We start from the raw sequence: 17,445 nt of genomic DNA on the forward strand, positions 1-17,445 counted from the left end.
CTGGGTTTTTAAAGGGTGTCCACCCTCCCCCTTCAGGATTATCATTCTCTCTGCCCCGGGGTGGGGTAGGGGGGAGGACAGGGGGGTTTGTCTCGCCTCACCAGCTGATCCCACCGGTTTCAGCCACGAGATCAACCCCCGGTGCTCTACGGCTCCTTTGTGCTTTGAAAGCTGCAGCTGAGCTTTACACAGAGCCAAATCACCGTCTGACTGAGAGCACGTCGCGGCTGCACGTGCTTGAATGAGCAACCAGTGAACAATAGCAGTCTACCTCATCATCAGGTTAAACCCGGCTGTCCGGACATGCTGAATTAAAACTACTGAGAGGTTTCAGCATCGACTGGAAGGCGTGAAGAGAGGCAGCTCTACAGCCAAAAGTGACAAACTCACTGCACTGGCAACAATGGAAGTTTGCTCTAAGATTTCTCCGCTGTAAATGTGCGGATGAAAAAGCCGTGTGAATCGCCCCCGCTTACCTTTACTGCTGTTTCCTGTCATCTTTGTGCTCCTCGCTGATGGGCTGATAAAGGCTGAACGTCCACTCACTGATGAATGTCCACCGCAGCTCCGTCCAGCACTCAGAGAGACACAGCGCTGATGAAGGGGGCGCGCACCACAGACTGTCAAACAACGGAGAGACTGACAGCTGAAGCAGCCAATCAGACGACGGGCCACACTGATACGCGGCCAATAGCAGTAGGCTGGAGGTGTGGTCTCTTCGCTTTATAAGACTCTCTCAAGATATGAGCGGATAAGGGAGAGCGTTCACTTGGACTACAAACATCCATCCATCTATCTATTTACACACTCCAGGGCTGTGGGACAATGAATTAAAGACTACAGTGCACCTGTCCTGACCTGCATCTATCTTCAACTATCCATTTATTTATCTATCTATCTATCTATCTACTTATCTATCTATCTATCTATCTATCTATCTACCTACCTACCCTTACAAATGAAATGTGCAAAAACCACATTGTTTACAAGTATCACAACTTTTCACATGTGATCACATATTTTTTCACATGATCACACATTTGATAACAAATTTTTAACATGTGTGCAAAAACCATGTTTTCTTCACATATGAAGGGCATCTATCTATCTCCATCTTTCTTCCAGGTAAGCACTGGTCAACTAGCTGAAAGAAACAAGGATAAACTAGCCGAATGAAACATTTATTGAAAGATGAACATCAGTACTTTTTGCAAACCAGCAAAGCAAATGAAGACAAAAAGCCATTAAGGCTTAGTAACAGTATAGATTTAAACCTTCACATTTCCCCAAATCTATAACTTTTGCTCAGCCACAACTACATCAAAATGACAGCATTGGCCTAGATTTATATCTGAGGATATGCAGGTGTTAATTCATACACAGCACAAAAAAACAAACAAATAAACAAAAAACCCAAACAAATTTTACTGGTTGGCAACTCTGTCTTTTTTGTGTTACATTCAACATGTTTTGCAAAACAAATACACTTTTACAAAGAAAAGAAGAAGAAGAAAAAAGTCCCAAACTTACAAATAAAAAACATAGTTTGGCTAAACTTATTCACTCCAAGGTATGAACCATAATCAGCAATGTGGCTACACTGGCCTCTAAAATTGCCTGATCACAGCTCATTTAGGCCACTCTCCAATATCTCACTTTCACACACTCAGATAGACTTTTTTTTATTACATGAAGTTTTCTATCACAAAAACAAAATAAAATTGCTGATTACATCATTGGGTGGTTGAATTCAAAAGCAAACCAGAGTATCATAAAACACAGACTCGACCAAAGCAAGCAGATCTATGAGCTGATCGGCTGTGGGACAAGCCCGGTTCTGATTTTCACTGTTTTTTCAAGGAGAGAACAACAATGAAGCAGCCTGAAGATCTGTACTTGACTTATCTTACGTGATCCACCGACGCGTTCCCAGAGACGGATGCTGACACACATACACATACACACACAAACACAAGCGCCTACAGCTGTTCAAATAAGACTAAAGCAGAATTTCCATGCAACCCAACCCAGCATGGTCCATTGGGGAAGCCTTCCGGTTATGCATGCGTATGCATGTGCACACAAATATACTAAAAATGAGAGATATGTCCGACCATGTGAGTGGAACACTTTGGCATGATTGGCGAAACCCAGATATGACTGCATGAAAAATGTTCACATATAAGCTGCTTGTGCACATTCTACAGTAACGTTAAATAAATGCAATGGATAGTGTATTGCCTTGTTGTGCAATAAAATATATTAAAACATAAAGATTTTATGATATAGAACAAGATATAGAAGTTATGTATGAAGATATTCAATAAATGAGACACTAAACGTGCCTATAGAACCTTTATCTTATACATCTGGATTTAACAGGTTAGAATTCGAGAAAAGAAGAAAAATGTCTTTTATCATTTTAAAAGAAAACATTGGTGAGCCAGGTTGGTTTGTATTACTCGATAGTATCTGATAAGATTCTGTCCACAGTACCTGAACTGATACTGCTGCTTTAGATGGGCTGTTGTTACTTAAACTACAATCTCACATCACATTTGCCACATTCATGGGACTAAATGCACAAATGCCTTTAGTCCATGTTACATTTGGTTGCAATTGCAATTTCCAAAACATAACGAATGACTGGAAAATGAAGTTCATCTTCATGTTCACACATTAAAATGTGATAAAGGCTGCAGTAAATCTGGTTCACAATGCAAAGCAAAACCAAACCACCCATGTATGAGGAGATACTAGAGTACTCGTTATGACTAATATAATTTCAACTGCATACAGTGCATGCCAACAAAGCGGCACTGCAACTGCTCCAGGTATTTATATATTGTATGTACACACATTTATTCAGAACCAGAGAAAACGAAACTCAACTGTATTTGGTTTTCAGTGAAGCATCACTGAACCACATGCGTTACAAGTGCTGCGTAGGTTAGCGCGGCTAAATGCTACAACCTTGGCATGTCTCCATGCTAAAGTCAATGCTGCAGTCATACGCAAACTGTGATAAAGTGTTTCATGAGCTTCGCAGGAGACAGAAGTAGAGTAGAAAAATAAGTTTTAAGTGCATTATATGTTATATGTGTTAAATGTAATCAAAAAGGCTACAGTGTGGCCATAACATTTGATAATATGAATCTGATGTTTATGCCTTTAAATAATAAGGGATATTAATGCATGAAAAATCATATTTAGCTTATTGATTCATCGTGATTTTGATGCAAACTAAATCTCACAGTGAGGACACTCCAAAATAAGACACGCAAAAGCAACAGGCTGAGGCATGTTCCAACTGTTAGCAAAGGGAGCGATGGCAAGGCAGGCAGAAAGAACGCAGTATAAGGTGCACTGTTGTGTTGACCTAAACACGGTTGACCTGTTGCTCTGGCTGGCCGAGGCTGAGGCAGAGTCTTTGGCTCATTCATGCTGAAGCCCCAGAGGATTGAATGAGCTTCCAGCGAGCTCCAAATAGCACGATAAGTATCACACACCAAGCTGTAACTGAGTCATGTGTTGAGGAAGCAGAGGAAGAGAGGGGCAAGCAAAAATGAATGGAGGACAACAGACAGTTTAGAGGAGAAACAGACCGAAGAAGACATCTGACGCAGACATATAAAGATAAACCACTGTAAAAGGTGATTCATTGAATTTAAACACTGTAAAAATGGTTTTATCTTGAAAAGTAGGTTAACCTGGCTGCCTCAAAAAGTTGTTTTTTAGTTTGCTCTTGGATCAGCAAGCTAGCTGGCATTCTACCACTTTTTAAAGTAAAAGGGTGATGCCCCACCAATTTCTGATTAAGCCTGCTTGTTTTAAAAATTAGCAGATAAATTAAATTTATAACCACACAGCAGAACCAACAAAAACCTCGATTTCAGCTGGGTGGCTTTTCTTTAGTGAGAGATGCACAACTACAGTGCGTCATATATTTATGTCACCACACTATGTGAAAGTTATTTAAGTTGAAATCAGTAGAAACAGTTCTAACTGCTACCTTGCTAAGCTAGAATTTCATGTTATTCAGAAATTATTGCAAGCCACACTAAAAACTATGTGAGTTTTTAACTTGAAAAATTATGTAACCTGGTTAACCTGGTAGGATTTTGAGTTCACTGACCTCAAACATTTAAGTTAACAAGGTCAGGTTCTCTTGTATCCCATGTATTTTGTGGCATAACATGGCCAGGAATCGCCTACTTTGACAGGAAAGGGCCATTTGACTGGCATGTAAAATAACCAATCAATCACCACTGTTTTAGCATGAAGTCTAGCAGAAGGCAATTTTCCAAACTAATTGCAGAAAAAACAAATGCATCTGCAAACTGAGACTACCTTACAGCCATATTACTTACCTTTTTAAGTTAACAACAAATCCTTTTTTACAGTGCATAATTCAAATGTGTACATACAGAGGATTCCACACCAATAAGACATATTACATCAACACAATTACTGCCAAACATAGCAAAACTGAAACAATTGTGTTGTAATATATATTCATGCGGCAATGATGTACACATTTCAATCAAATAAATTCAAAGCTTTTTTTTCATTAGAGCAAACAAAGAACCTGGACAATCTGACAGCATTAAAAAGAGAAGAACACACTGAAGCAACGCACTAGCATACACACAAACACAGATAAGACAGGCATGGTTTCCAACGGTATAAAAACGTAGAGAAAGTGGCTTATATTCTAAAGCCCAGAATGCATGTATCACAAAGATAAGCAAGAAAGAGACAGCCCAAAGACAGAAGCAGAGGCGTATAGAGTCCACACTCTTTCCTCCCTCCCTGTTTGAACAACATTCAGACACGTATAGTGTTGCATTTGTACACAAAGCTAGGTGGCTAACACTGTGGCTGCAAAAGTGACAGTGTCCTGCACGCTCCTCTCTTCTTCAGCGTGAGATGAGATGACAGCAAGTATGCAGCAGAACGGAAGTGCATATATAATTTTATTTTTCCCTCATCTCTCCATATACGCAGGCCAGATGAGTAGAGCAGTTCGCCGGGGGGACTTTAGAACAAGCGTGCTCTTTTCTTCAAGTCGTTTCGCTTCCACAAAGCCAAGCGGTCAAACTGTTCAATGGTCATCCCAAAAACCTGGAAGAACTCCTCTGGTGACAAGTGCCTCTGAAAGTGAGGGAGAGAGTTACATTTCAGATGGTTGCTAAGACTATTTCAAAATCACAACCAATAACTTCTTACACTTGATATTACAAAGCTTTCTTACTGTGAACTTTACATATTGTTGCTGTCATAGCAAAACCCTGCAAATTCATTTGAAAACACAAGGTGCTCTTTATATTGTGTAAACATTTTATGATGAATAGACCAACAGAAATGGTGTAAATTTACTTGATTTAACATATTTTTTGAAGCTAAAACTGTGGATCCTTTTCCTATAAAGGTATAAATTTGGAGATGGTTTTGATACACTATTAAAAATAAAAGTGCTAAAAGGGTTCTTTGGTGTGAAGAACAACTTTTGGTTCCTTTAAAAGCTTAGTGGGTGGTTCTTTAGAGAACCTTTGTTGCAAATGTATGAATGCAAAAAAAACCTTTCTAAAGTTTAAAGAATCTCCACATATAGGTTATAGGAAGAACCCTAAACTTGGTATAGATCCTTTAACATTATGAGAACGTTTTTAAACCTTTTAAAGGTTCTCCACACTAACATATCTCTTTTTCTCATGGTTTGCAAGGATCTTTAGGGAACCAAGTGTTTCTTCTATCTCCTCGCTATAAGATATCATTTTGTGGCACCTTTATTTTTAAGAGTATATGGCAAAGACAAAGTAGAAATGCAATAATAACTGTGAGAATATAACCTAGTATCTATGCTAAGCCTGACATAATTCATTATGACACTTAACACAATATAACATCACAAAATAATATCCTTGTTATGCTGTAATAAACCAGGTTAGTATTTGAGCTTTTGAAAATTGTAGGCTATCCCAATGTAAACCTAAATTTCTAGTAAGATGCACTAATATTGTACTGATAATTTCTTTCCTACAACAGCAGATATAATTGGGCTTTCATACATTCTCATATATGTTTCATCTGTCTAGACATTAAAGGAAATACTAAACTTTTTATCCAATTTCCCCCAATTATTTGACAACATAGTGGTTAAGTTATGAAAGCCATTACAGCAGCAGTAGAGTTGAACTAATCAAGTAAGCAGACCAGCATTCAGCGAGTTGTGAATGCCTAAAACAACACGCTGTCAAAGGGCTAATCAAACCCTAATCAAAACCAATCTAGGGAGCAGCCCAGTGTCTCTAACTGCAGAATGTTTGCTCTAGTAACATCATCTGCATGCAGTGAGTCTCATCCTGGATTAAAGAACGGAACTGATGACATAGTAATGGCAATAATTACAACCCTATATCCCTACTTAAAACATTGAGTTATTACAGCTATGCTGTGTGTAAAGAACAGTAGAGCGCTTAGGGCACGGCTTCAGGCTTACAGGGCGTGAGCTCGATTTGAGGCATTCCACTGTGGATTTGCATAAATCTTTATTAGCTCAGACCTACTTGTGTGTGGTAGAATAACACTCGCAGATGCGCGTGGCTTTTATGGTCCTCTAGAAAGATGAAACTGCTGAAATCACCAGGCTTTTGTAATACATTTTATTGCTGGAGTGTTGTAAGCATCTCCCAGGAGAGGCTGACTATACTCCCTCACACACAATGAAAATAAATTGTGCAATGAAGGCCTATCCTATCCAAACTAGTGCAGGCTTTTGAGCACACAAGTGAGTACAAACACATAGACACATACACAGATAACTGTGTGCCACAGACATTCCAAGCACAGAGTTAGAGTGCAGGGTTGATAAAAGCTAATAATTCAGTCTGAGGTTACAGAGAGTCAGCCACATCCCCTCTTTCCCCCAGTCCCACTCACTGATAACACTGTCATAACATTCTGAAAAAACTCAGGAAATATTGTGGATAACTGTGGGGAATTTTTGAGTCCAGCCATAAACACACACGCGCACACACACGCACACACACACACGCGCACACACACGCACACAAACACATAAACACAATTAGTTTTTATATTATCAGATAATGGGGTCATATATATGTCCAATATGTATGAATTGGATATGTAAGTACCTATAAGTAATAATATCTTCCATATGTATTAAATATATATAACTACTTATATGCAATAGTAATACCCAGCATACACTATATATACGTAACAACCTATGTGTAATAATAGTCCCATATACATGTATATATGTGTGTGTGTTTGTATATATATATATATATATATATATATATAGAAAACAACATATACACAATAATAATAATGTGCAATGTGTAATAATGTGACCTATGTGTAAGTTTACCCTGTTGTTCCCTGTTTTTTCTACACAGTCAGGACATTTTTGTTCTGAAAATGTACAAAAACAAAGTAACATACACACACACACACGCACACATACATGCACCCACACATCATCACACATAACCTTCCATTACAGTTAGAGCCAAAAAGGGCTGATTTCTGCCTCACAGTGACCCAGTTACACATTAATGTGGAAAAAATATAATTCAGTGTTCTGCAGCAATAATATCTCCACAGATCCCTCGGCCTCAGAACTGGATGAGTACTTGGGCTAATCAACAATCTGGATGAAAGAAATGGCATAAAATCCAGAATACAGTGGGAGAACTCAAAGTTGAAAAATATTGCTGCCTTATTTTGGTGAAGCTGACAAGAGACCTTATCAATTGCTAAACATTTATGATCTTAACAGAGGCAAGCAATTAAAGCAGATATCAATCAGATCCCAATGATGTAGAGATACAGAGAGCAAGAAAGATATTTAGTATTTTTTTCCCCTGGGGTCCACTTATGATAGTTTTGTAGGTATATTTACCAAAAATGGTCATAATTCATCTTTACGTGACCATTTTCCAACCTTTCTTTGGCTACGTTCACACTACAAGCCTCATTGCTCAATTACGTTTTTTGCTCAGATCCAATCTTTCTAACTTGATCCTCCACATTCATGTAGGTAGGTGACTCAAATTTATAAACTGGGGTCCCGAAATGACTCGCATGCACATGAGCTCTGTGTCACATTAAGGCAAAAAATTGGGTTTGTGCCACCTAAGTCTGGTAATGTGAGAGTAGCCTTTATTTACTAAGATTAAACAAGACTGTTTCTGTTACTGTGCCTTTAAGACATAAATATATTTCAATGACCTGTGTTCTGATTGGCTGACCTGTATTGTGCCTCATTCAAAAAGCAGTCCAGAATGGAACAGTGCTTATAACTTCAATGTGAATGGACGAAAACTGCTAAACTGCAGTAGACTAACATTTATATGTAAACGCATTGGTTTTCAACAGAATAAAATTGGCTGTTTTGGGCTGTTTTAGCAGGTTAGTTTCCATATATGGACTTCATGGTCTAGGGAGTGAATAGTATGTTTTGAAACATTGACAATTTTTACATACTACATTAGACTCTTATCTCAACAGTGAGGAAAACTTAGTTTCCTATGATATGGGCCCTTTAAGCTTTAAGGATTAAGGGGGTTTCAAAGAGACGCCACCTCTAGTCTGGTGCGGTCGACATCACGCGGTAGCTTCACTCTGACTCTATGGGTCACAGCCAGCATGTCATATGGGTATACCTACAAAGAAACACACAGAAAACAGGTACAGAACAGCACAAGTGGACACAATTTTATAACTCTTCGATGCTAAAATGAAGGCAAACATCAACACTGTCATCAGTATGTCATCACAAAAATGTACAAACTTACCTTATACTCTGAGACAGGAGACAGAAAAGAGAATAGAGAGGGACAAACAGGAAGAGGGATATTAGATTTAAGTTCCTCTTTAATGGAATTACAAACAGTCTGACAGATGAAGCCTATCAATACAAAAAGTAATATAGTGGAAATAAATTACAGTATGATATCTTTTTTATTTTGGAATATACATGTATACATATAACAATGTACAGTTGTATGCAAAAGTTTGAACACCCCAGGTTTTGCTGATTTTCTAAAAGCAAATAAAGTAGCCCTCTAATGAGCAATAACTGTTTATTCACCATATTTAATATGTTAGAAAAAAATAAAACACAAAATGTGGCCTGTGCAAAACTTTTTTTCAGTAGTTCAGTAGTCAAAAAAAATAAACGAGAATGTGCAGTAAAATGTCATAGTTTGGTGTGTTCTCTGTAGAGGATGTGTTATCTTACTTTCACTTAGAAAATCAACAAAACATAATTTGACTGGGGGTGTTCTAACTTTTGTAACTGTACACTACTGTTCAGAAGTCTGGAATTACTTGCTATATTAACATTTTGTGAAATATAACATATATGGTGTAGATTTAAATATTACAATCTATCCACCAGGTCATTTTAGATATTTTATTTAATATTTCAAGAATTCTGTGAAAATGTACTACATTTATCCTCTTTGAGAATTCACTTTTACCTTTAAAATATGGTAAATTCTGAATATTAATTGTATTATAATTAAATAGATACAGCTTTCCTAGTCAGTGTAGAATGTCCTATATCTCCATTCATCCTTCTGGACACACCTAAAATGTCTTTTTTATTTTTTATTTTATTTTTATTTATAGCTTAAGTTGAACAGGACTGACTGATTACAACAATTTAATTCACTTGCCTGCAACTAAACTAGTTTTAAATTATTAAAAACATTAATTCCAAACTTTTGAAAGTGAGTGTATTTAATTTTTCATTTTCACAGTTGGGTAGTGTTGGACAATACTTGATAGAAAATCTACTCAAAGGTTTTTCATAAATACATTTACTACCACTTCAGAGGAAAATTGCCTAAGTGTGGCCTTAGAGGTAAAATAACTGCTAATTTATTTGTGAATGATAAGCCTAAACTACAGCAGAGAATACACTATGTCAAAAACAACACACACAAACACAAGTGCCTACACACGTATTTTACCTCTCATTGCGCCCCAGTTGGAGTCATGATCATCTTCTCCAAGATCAGCTGCCTAAGACAGGCAGAGAAAAAAAATTGAGAGAGAAAATGATATTCAGACTCTTTCAAAGCCCCCTGTGTGCCAGGATGGCCTCAGTAAAATTCATCTGTTGGAGCTGCTGATGTTTCTCTTTCATTTCCTGAGGTTAAAGGTTAGAGTTTAATGTAAAGAGGGGCTGTAATGTTTTGGGTTTGAGTTGCTGCTGTATTTGCTGACACATATTGCTGTAGGGCCAGCTTTCTGTTTCACATACTGCACCTTTGTGTTTGCTTGGCTGGAGAAAGTGTGAAATGTGACACTGAGGCAGGTTCACTTTAGATCAAACGGAGATGGAGAGATGAAGAGTGAGAGAGAGGCCTGTGTGGGTTCAAGTTTATGTTCAGGTAATATCTTACTAAACCAATCTGACAATCATTTTCAACATCCAAGACGTTAATGAGTACAATCAGGTACATTACTCACTGACTAGAGCAGGGCTGCCCAAAGTGTGGGCTGTGGGTCAAAGTTGGCCCAGGAGGACGTGTGATTTGGCCTGCAAGAAAGTCACCCTAACCTCACCCCCTCATTTAATAGAAAACTCCATCTACCCTCTTTATTGGTATATTGTTTAGATTTTTTGGCCCTCAGCCCACCAGAAACATTACACTGTGGCCGACCAAGACATAACGTTTGGGCGCCCCTGTGCTGGAGAAAAAGCTAAGGTCTACCCCTGCTTTTAGAGCAGTGTTTCCCATAGTTGATCCTTGAATAAGTTCAAGTTCCTTAAACTTATGAATCAAATTTGATTGTAAGGAAGCAGCTTTACAGAAATGCAGGTCCAGGCGACTAATGAACAAGTGGCAGCTGTCAGACAAAACTCAGTAAGAGCAAAACACAATATAGTGTTTGTTAGTTGATCTGCCCAGAAGGCAGAAGGCAGCAATATGGAAACAGGATCACTAACAGTTTGTTTTCTTTGCTTTTTTTTTTAAGGTAACATTTCAGGCTACCTACATAGTGACTTAACACAAGTGTAAGCACTGAATAATATTTACAAAGCAAAATTTATAAAGCAATAGCTGAATACATAAGGCTTCTGTTCATTGGACAACCTATGATGTTATATGAAGTAAAGAAAATTTATTCCATTTACAACACAGTTGTGAAGCATCATTCCCAGCATATGCAGCCACATGTCTTCTTCACAGAAACTGTATGTCTTTTACTGGTTTATCTTATGATTACTGACATACATTGTTTCTAAATATTCAATTATGGTTTTATAAATGTTAATCAGTGGTTATGCATGTGTTATGAAGTTCTTATGTAGGTTGCCTTCAAATAAAAAGTCACCTTTTTCTTTGTGCTGTAAACATCCTGACCAACCTCAGATGTTCCAGATGAGTTTTTGTGATGATTCAAGGCATTCAAGTGATCTAACAAATGTAAATAAGTTTGGCCAAAACAATGCAGGCCAATCACATCAAAGAGTTACCAGTGAGTCTAAACATACTGCAAGTCAATGTAATATGTAAAAATATAATCGCAATCTGGAATCTGGTATTTTGTCAATATTATGCTGCACTACTACTTAAGGAAGACTCAAAAAAGGGAAACCATCATCATCTGGGCCACAACAAATAGTGAAACTGAGGACTTGTGAGTTGAGTCAAAATTCACACAGCAGGGGTATTAAAGGACCAACAGTGGGAAAGAATGCATGTACTTAAAATAAATGCAAAATACCACCACCTAGTGTACAGAAGCCAAACAGCTTCAGACTCACACTGGTGCTGGTGACAGAGCGTACCATTATGGTATTAACAGAGATTAATTCTCTTTTGGTGCTCCCTAAGCAGACCACCACAGCAACAGACACAGTTCATTTCCTCTTTAATGAAGATGCACCTATAACCCCTCATAATCTTCTGTAAGTCAGCCAGATATCAAATCAAAGCAGTGCGTGGATAAGTCAGACAGTACAATGACTTACAGTAAACTCACAGACACAGTTAATAAGGTCTCCACAGACTAATTCCCCAGACCAACTGAGCTACAGTAAATGAATCATGATCCACATGTGTGACTATCACTCTCCGCCCCTTCCTCACAGCTGTGACTGTCAAATCAAACCAGAATCAAACGAGATTCCTCATCACTGAGGCAACCAGAGACAGCATACGTGACCACAGCCGTTACACCCAACACAAACAGGGAGAGAGATTGCAGACAGATGTAGAGGTTGAATAGGTGTCACCTCACAGTTAGAGCAAGAAAACAGTTTTGTGTTTGCGTCACTTCAAGAAGCAGGGTTGCAGACTTTGTGAAACATATCTGCAATGCAGTTTACCTTGTAGATGCCGTTTCGCCCATAACCCGGCAGAGAGGCAGACTTATTGTAGGGGAAATCTGGAACAGACAGCAGAATAAGCAAATGAATCAGTTACCATCCAGAGCCAGTTCATCTCCAGCACAATTACAGTGATATACAGTCCGTTCAGTAACACTGAGAGCCCAGAAACACAGCCTGAAAAATGACATGGCTGTGTACTAAATGGTTGGATTATTGATTGCTGCTGTAAATTATATGCAGCACTGTATCATTAAATCATTAGAGTGATGTAATTTATTCAAGGATTGGTCAGTGTCAGAGTGGGGGCTGTTCTGATTGGCTAACAATGTTACCTGTAATAGGTCAACCCTTATTAGGGTTCACGCTGTATGTGTTCAAGCACCTTTTTACATTGTTTTCAACAGGAGAGACGCGACTGGCTACCTGTTTTTATGCACACGGCGCCTCATGTTCTATGTGTGTTGTGCGGCTGTCCTTGGCATGGTCAAGTGGCCTACATTATGAGTGCTTTTTCTGTGCTGACCAATCGGATCAAAAGAAAGGCAGGCCTGCAGTGACACTTGCAGTTGTTGAGTACCTTGAACTGTATGATTTTACAAATCTAAGTTAGCACAACATAAACAAAAAGCAGTTCCTTTTTAAGTTTAGCTTGTTTACTAGCAGTACCATACTTGGTAATTAATACACACACAGACAAATTTCCTAAGCCACTTATTGTTCTGGGTCGCGGGTGGTGATTAACAGTAGATTACTATTTAAAAGAGGAAACAATACTACCAAAACAATAGTAATCTAGCACAGTTGACCGACAGTTACGCTACTGTTGTTTAGTAACAGGGAGATGCGAAGCCAGAATCAGATTTCAAAACGTAGTGTGACGCTCAAGAAAATATGACTGTGTTGTGTGCTTCAGGTTTTTCAGCCTTCAGACAAAGCACGATGTGCAGAAATGTCAGATATTACCAGCAATAACTAAAGTATTTTGTGATTTGATATTAATTATTTCTCACACATAGCTTACTGAAACAAGTAGAGAAATTCTGCAAAAAATTCAATACCACTTTTGTATTTGTAAGTAGAAGAGGAGACATTTTATTATGATTGGAATTATGATTGGTATTTCCTGAACATTTATGGTCTTGTTTTGTGTAAAGAAAGACGTCTTTTACAATTTTGCCACATCTTGTCATTTCTTCACAGAAAAGTCAAACTGCAGACTCAAAGCTGCCTTTACAGAATGTAATTTAAAATATAATTCATTACATAATGAATGCAATTATGAATGTAATTAGGTGTGGTTATGTGATTTCATTTAAATAGTATAGCACAACGACAGTGATAACTCTTGACTTCTAAGGGTTAATTTCTCTGACAGCAGTGCATTTTCTTTGGTTACTCACTGGGCTGAGACATGTCTGTGGGCAGGCTGTGGGTGGAAGTCCTGGGGTCAATGTCTGGTGACTGTCCATCAATCTCACTCTTTAGAATCGTCCAACTAGTTCTGGTCTAAAGAGACATCCAAATATCAGTACGGGTGTAAGGAAGGGTCAATGTTTGATAGATATAAGGAGGGAAATCTCATGGACAAAAACACATTTCCATGGCTTTAGGAAGGAAATTAAATGCATGTTGGATGTTTGATGGCAGGATGTAAGATTGAGTGAAGTGACTAACCAATGGACAGTAATATATATAAATAGCTGGAAGGAAAATGGATGGATGGATGGATGGATGGATGGATGGATGGATGGACGGATGAATGGATGGATAGATGGATGGATGAACGAATGGATGGATGGATGGATAGATGGATGGATGAACGAATGGATGGATGGATGGATGGATAGATGGATGGATGCACAAACACATTGCTTACCTTTCTGTCTGGGTCATCCCCATCTTGCCAAGATGCTCTGGAGGCTGTAGAGTTAAAATATACCCGCAGTTCTTATAAAGACCTATACATGTATATTGTTTAGAACACAAAAGTAACATGCAAGGTGCTCCACAATGATTTAAAAAAAAATCACCACAGAAAACCTCACCTAAAGAATATCACCTACGCTCATGATTTTCAACAGACATCTAGCAATTGTCATTTAATGATGGAAACTTAATGTTACACCTTGAGAGCCAACAAGCATATTAGGAGAACGACACAACACACCCAGGACAAAAGATATAAAACATATATAAGAATGCGAACTAAGAAAATTAAAAAAGATACAAATGAAAGAAACCAATTCAAACCACAGAGGAACAAGATGAATCTTACGACAAACACCACACATTGCACAGACGCTGTCCACTGACCACCCAATACAGTACAATGAGTTACACACACAAAATAAGACACTGTTCAATGCCAAAGTCACATGACAACAATCACACCAGATGCTGTGAATGAATGGAGGGAGGCATGAAAAAAGGACAAATAAAACATACATGTCTGCTGCTTGTTTCCATGTCAGATGATCATATAGCAGAACCCACAACAACAATGGAAAAACAAAAGGCAATCAAACTGCTATGTTTCATAGCCAGTTAAGTCATAATGATCACATACCTAGTTGTTGTATTATGACTCAAGATTTTAGATTAGTGAGTTTTTTTGTCCAAAACGTCTCAGTAGATGAAGAGATTGACTTTTTTTTCCAATAAGTTGTTGTTTTGCATGTGGCTAGAGATTTGAGTCAATACTGCAAAGTCTGAGATGGAAACGCCAGAACCAAAAGAAAGGGTCAAAGGCCACTGGGTGCCATGGCAACAGGATACCATGATAAATGGCATCATACAACAGAGCATGCAAGGAGTCATGGTGATCGCGCAGATCGGACTGTACCATGCTGTTTGTAGATAGGGGGTTTTCTATAGATATTATCTTTGGCTTTAGTATCTGGAATGGAAGACAGAGAGAGCATGACAGAAGCAGAAATGACAGGGACAGCAAGAAAGAAAGAGAGAAAGAAACAAAGAAAGAAATACAACCATGAGTAAAGAAGCATGAGTTAGAAGTTACTGGAGGGATGGAGTCAGGGCAGCAGGAGAGGGCTGCATAGGCAGAGGCAGAATAGGGTTCTGCAGTGCAGAACATCTGTTGCTGTATCAGATTTGGCATTTCAGGCTCCTCGTTATGTAGAAATGGTCGTGATTAGCATGCAACAATCAACAGTTTGTGCCTTTGTCTTAGTTGGACTTTGATTCGGAACCCGGGCTTTCCAATTGTTACAAACGGACTCCAAATAAGGAATTATCGAGACAATGGTGGTCAACTAATGCCTGTCCAATTAGGCTGCTAAACACCAAGGCAATGTAAACAAGGAACTGATTATAAATCTTTCATCCAATTATCATTTATCCCCAAATTAAAGCACCCCAAAGATCATAGCACAGAGAGCACCATATAATCACTAAAAACAGAGCCTAGCCAGGAGGAAAATAGGGAGATAAATGGGGCAACTTAAATGACACCATTGCTTCATCCTTAATAATTGACACAGCATGTTTGTCTCACTGGCCCATTTAAATCATCCTAACCTCACTTTGCTTTTTAACCTCAGCTGCTTCCAAACAACTGCCATAGATTAAGTGGAGCGCTCTTTAGGAAAAATGACGCATTTAACGCAACACATGCAGGTCATTTTCAGCGCTGTTTCAGCATCTGCCAGTAATGGAAACAAAAGACTCCATAAAAATGGAAAAAAGAAGGATAAATACAATGGGTAGAAATGTATTAAATCCATGGTTAATATGTGTAGTTCAATTTAAATGGGTCCAAGTATGGCTAGCAGTAGGCTATGCAGTGACAGTGACAGCTTTGTTCTGCATATGAACAATATGATTTTGAGTGCCTTTGGCTTGCAGCAACGAACCATAAATGCACAATATCAGTACAAATTATGAAACGACTGCAGAGACACAGCTGACAGCCCACACTTCAAACAATCCTGTCACCAGCAATTCTGTTCATGAGACAACAGCAGTGATGTTGGCAGAAAGTGTCCACACAGAGTATCCAAAGAAGCAGAGTGAATAAGAGTCTCTGGATAAACATTATTACAGTACAACAGGTCTAAAGGAGTAGCTAGGGGTGGGCAATATGACGATCTGTTTTCATTACAATGCGATACACATTTCTGAGTACATTGTGGGTTTCATTAGCACTTAGAACACTAAACAACAGCATGTATCATAAAAAAGACTTCTATTCTGTACAGAATTCTGGAAACAATAACAACAACCTGCGTACAGCAACTACGCAAACTGTATGGAAACAAGAGGTTGATCAGATGGCAGCCCATCATACCATTATATTATTATATGAATTAATATAATTGATTTTTTTATCCTGTTCTTACTTATGTAGTCTTAGCAAATGTTAAAATAAAAAAACATGTATTTATAGTTATTGTAGCCTTTGTAGCACCACTGTTTCACTGGTGTATTTTGTACATTTCAACTTGTTTGCAAACCTCACAAATGCTCAATATCATGATTAGGGCAGTCAAATAATTACAGTAACTGTTTTATCAATATTTTAAAAGCAGTGTTATAGCTATATGAGTTGACAAAATAACTTTCAATATGATGTACTTATTACCTTGAACCTGAACCCAGTTATCAATTTTCATCATTGACATCCAGTAAGAGCAACAGTGGCTGCATGTTCCAAACAATGACACTTTAATTTGCATACAGTCATTTGCAAAAGTTTTGGCACCCCTAGTCAAATGTTTTTATTGACTTTATAGTGAAAATAAGTTCACATCCTCTACAGAGAACACACTTCTGCTCATTTTAACACACAATTGATGTTTATTTTCTGAATTTAACATATTGGGGAAAAAAATAAAACATAAAATGTGGCTCATGTAAAAGTTTTGGCATGTTTAAACTATTCACAAACATTTGGAGACACATGCCATATTTAAGTTTGTTCCTTGTAGAGAATGTGTTTTTGGCCAGGGGTGTCCAAACTTTGGCATATGACTGCACATATCATAGATACAGTCACTGGTTCCAAGTCCTCCATGATTGTAGCCTTATCTCTTTCACTGTCATTC

The 17,445-nt window shown here is 38.1% G+C and overlaps 2 protein-coding genes across 14 annotated transcripts in view; both read right to left on the reverse strand.

The window, feature by feature from the left end:
- afap1 (actin filament associated protein 1) overlaps positions 1-603 on the reverse strand; it is an 86,023-nt gene extending 85,420 nt beyond the window's left edge. Inside the window, exon 1 of the mRNA XM_036572325.1 lies at positions 477-603. Coding sequence (XP_036428218.1) covers positions 477-498 — 22 coding nt within the window. The 5' untranslated portion in view covers positions 499-603. The remainder of the gene's footprint in view (positions 1-476) is intronic.
- Positions 604-1,162: 559 nt separating this feature from the next.
- The window catches only part of ablim2 (actin binding LIM protein family, member 2), a 91,030-nt gene continuing 74,747 nt past the window's right edge, over positions 1,163-17,445 (reverse strand). For 8 of the 13 annotated variants that reach the window (XM_036572329.1, XM_036572334.1, XM_036572336.1 and 5 more), the window contains 8 exons: positions 15,225-15,278; positions 14,259-14,302; positions 13,783-13,888; positions 12,380-12,438; positions 10,011-10,062; positions 8,829-8,836; positions 8,616-8,696; positions 1,163-5,154 (listed from right to left, as the gene is read on the reverse strand). In XM_036572329.1, the coding sequence (XP_036428222.1) occupies positions 5,041-5,154; positions 8,616-8,696; positions 8,829-8,836; positions 10,011-10,062; positions 12,380-12,438; positions 13,783-13,888; positions 14,259-14,302; positions 15,225-15,278 (518 nt within the window). In that variant the 3' untranslated portion in view covers positions 1,163-5,040. The remainder of the gene's footprint in view (positions 5,155-8,615; positions 8,697-8,828; positions 8,837-10,010; positions 10,063-12,379; positions 12,439-13,782; positions 13,889-14,258; positions 14,303-15,224; positions 15,279-17,445) is intronic. The other 5 variants (XM_036572338.1, XM_036572335.1, XM_036572340.1 and 2 more) reach the window with 1 other exon arrangement.

This window comes from Colossoma macropomum, unplaced genomic scaffold, assembly GCF_904425465.1.
Source record: "Colossoma macropomum unplaced genomic scaffold, Colossoma_macropomum, whole genome shotgun sequence".
In the NCBI taxonomy this organism is placed as follows: Eukaryota; Metazoa; Chordata; class Actinopteri; order Characiformes; family Serrasalmidae; genus Colossoma; species Colossoma macropomum.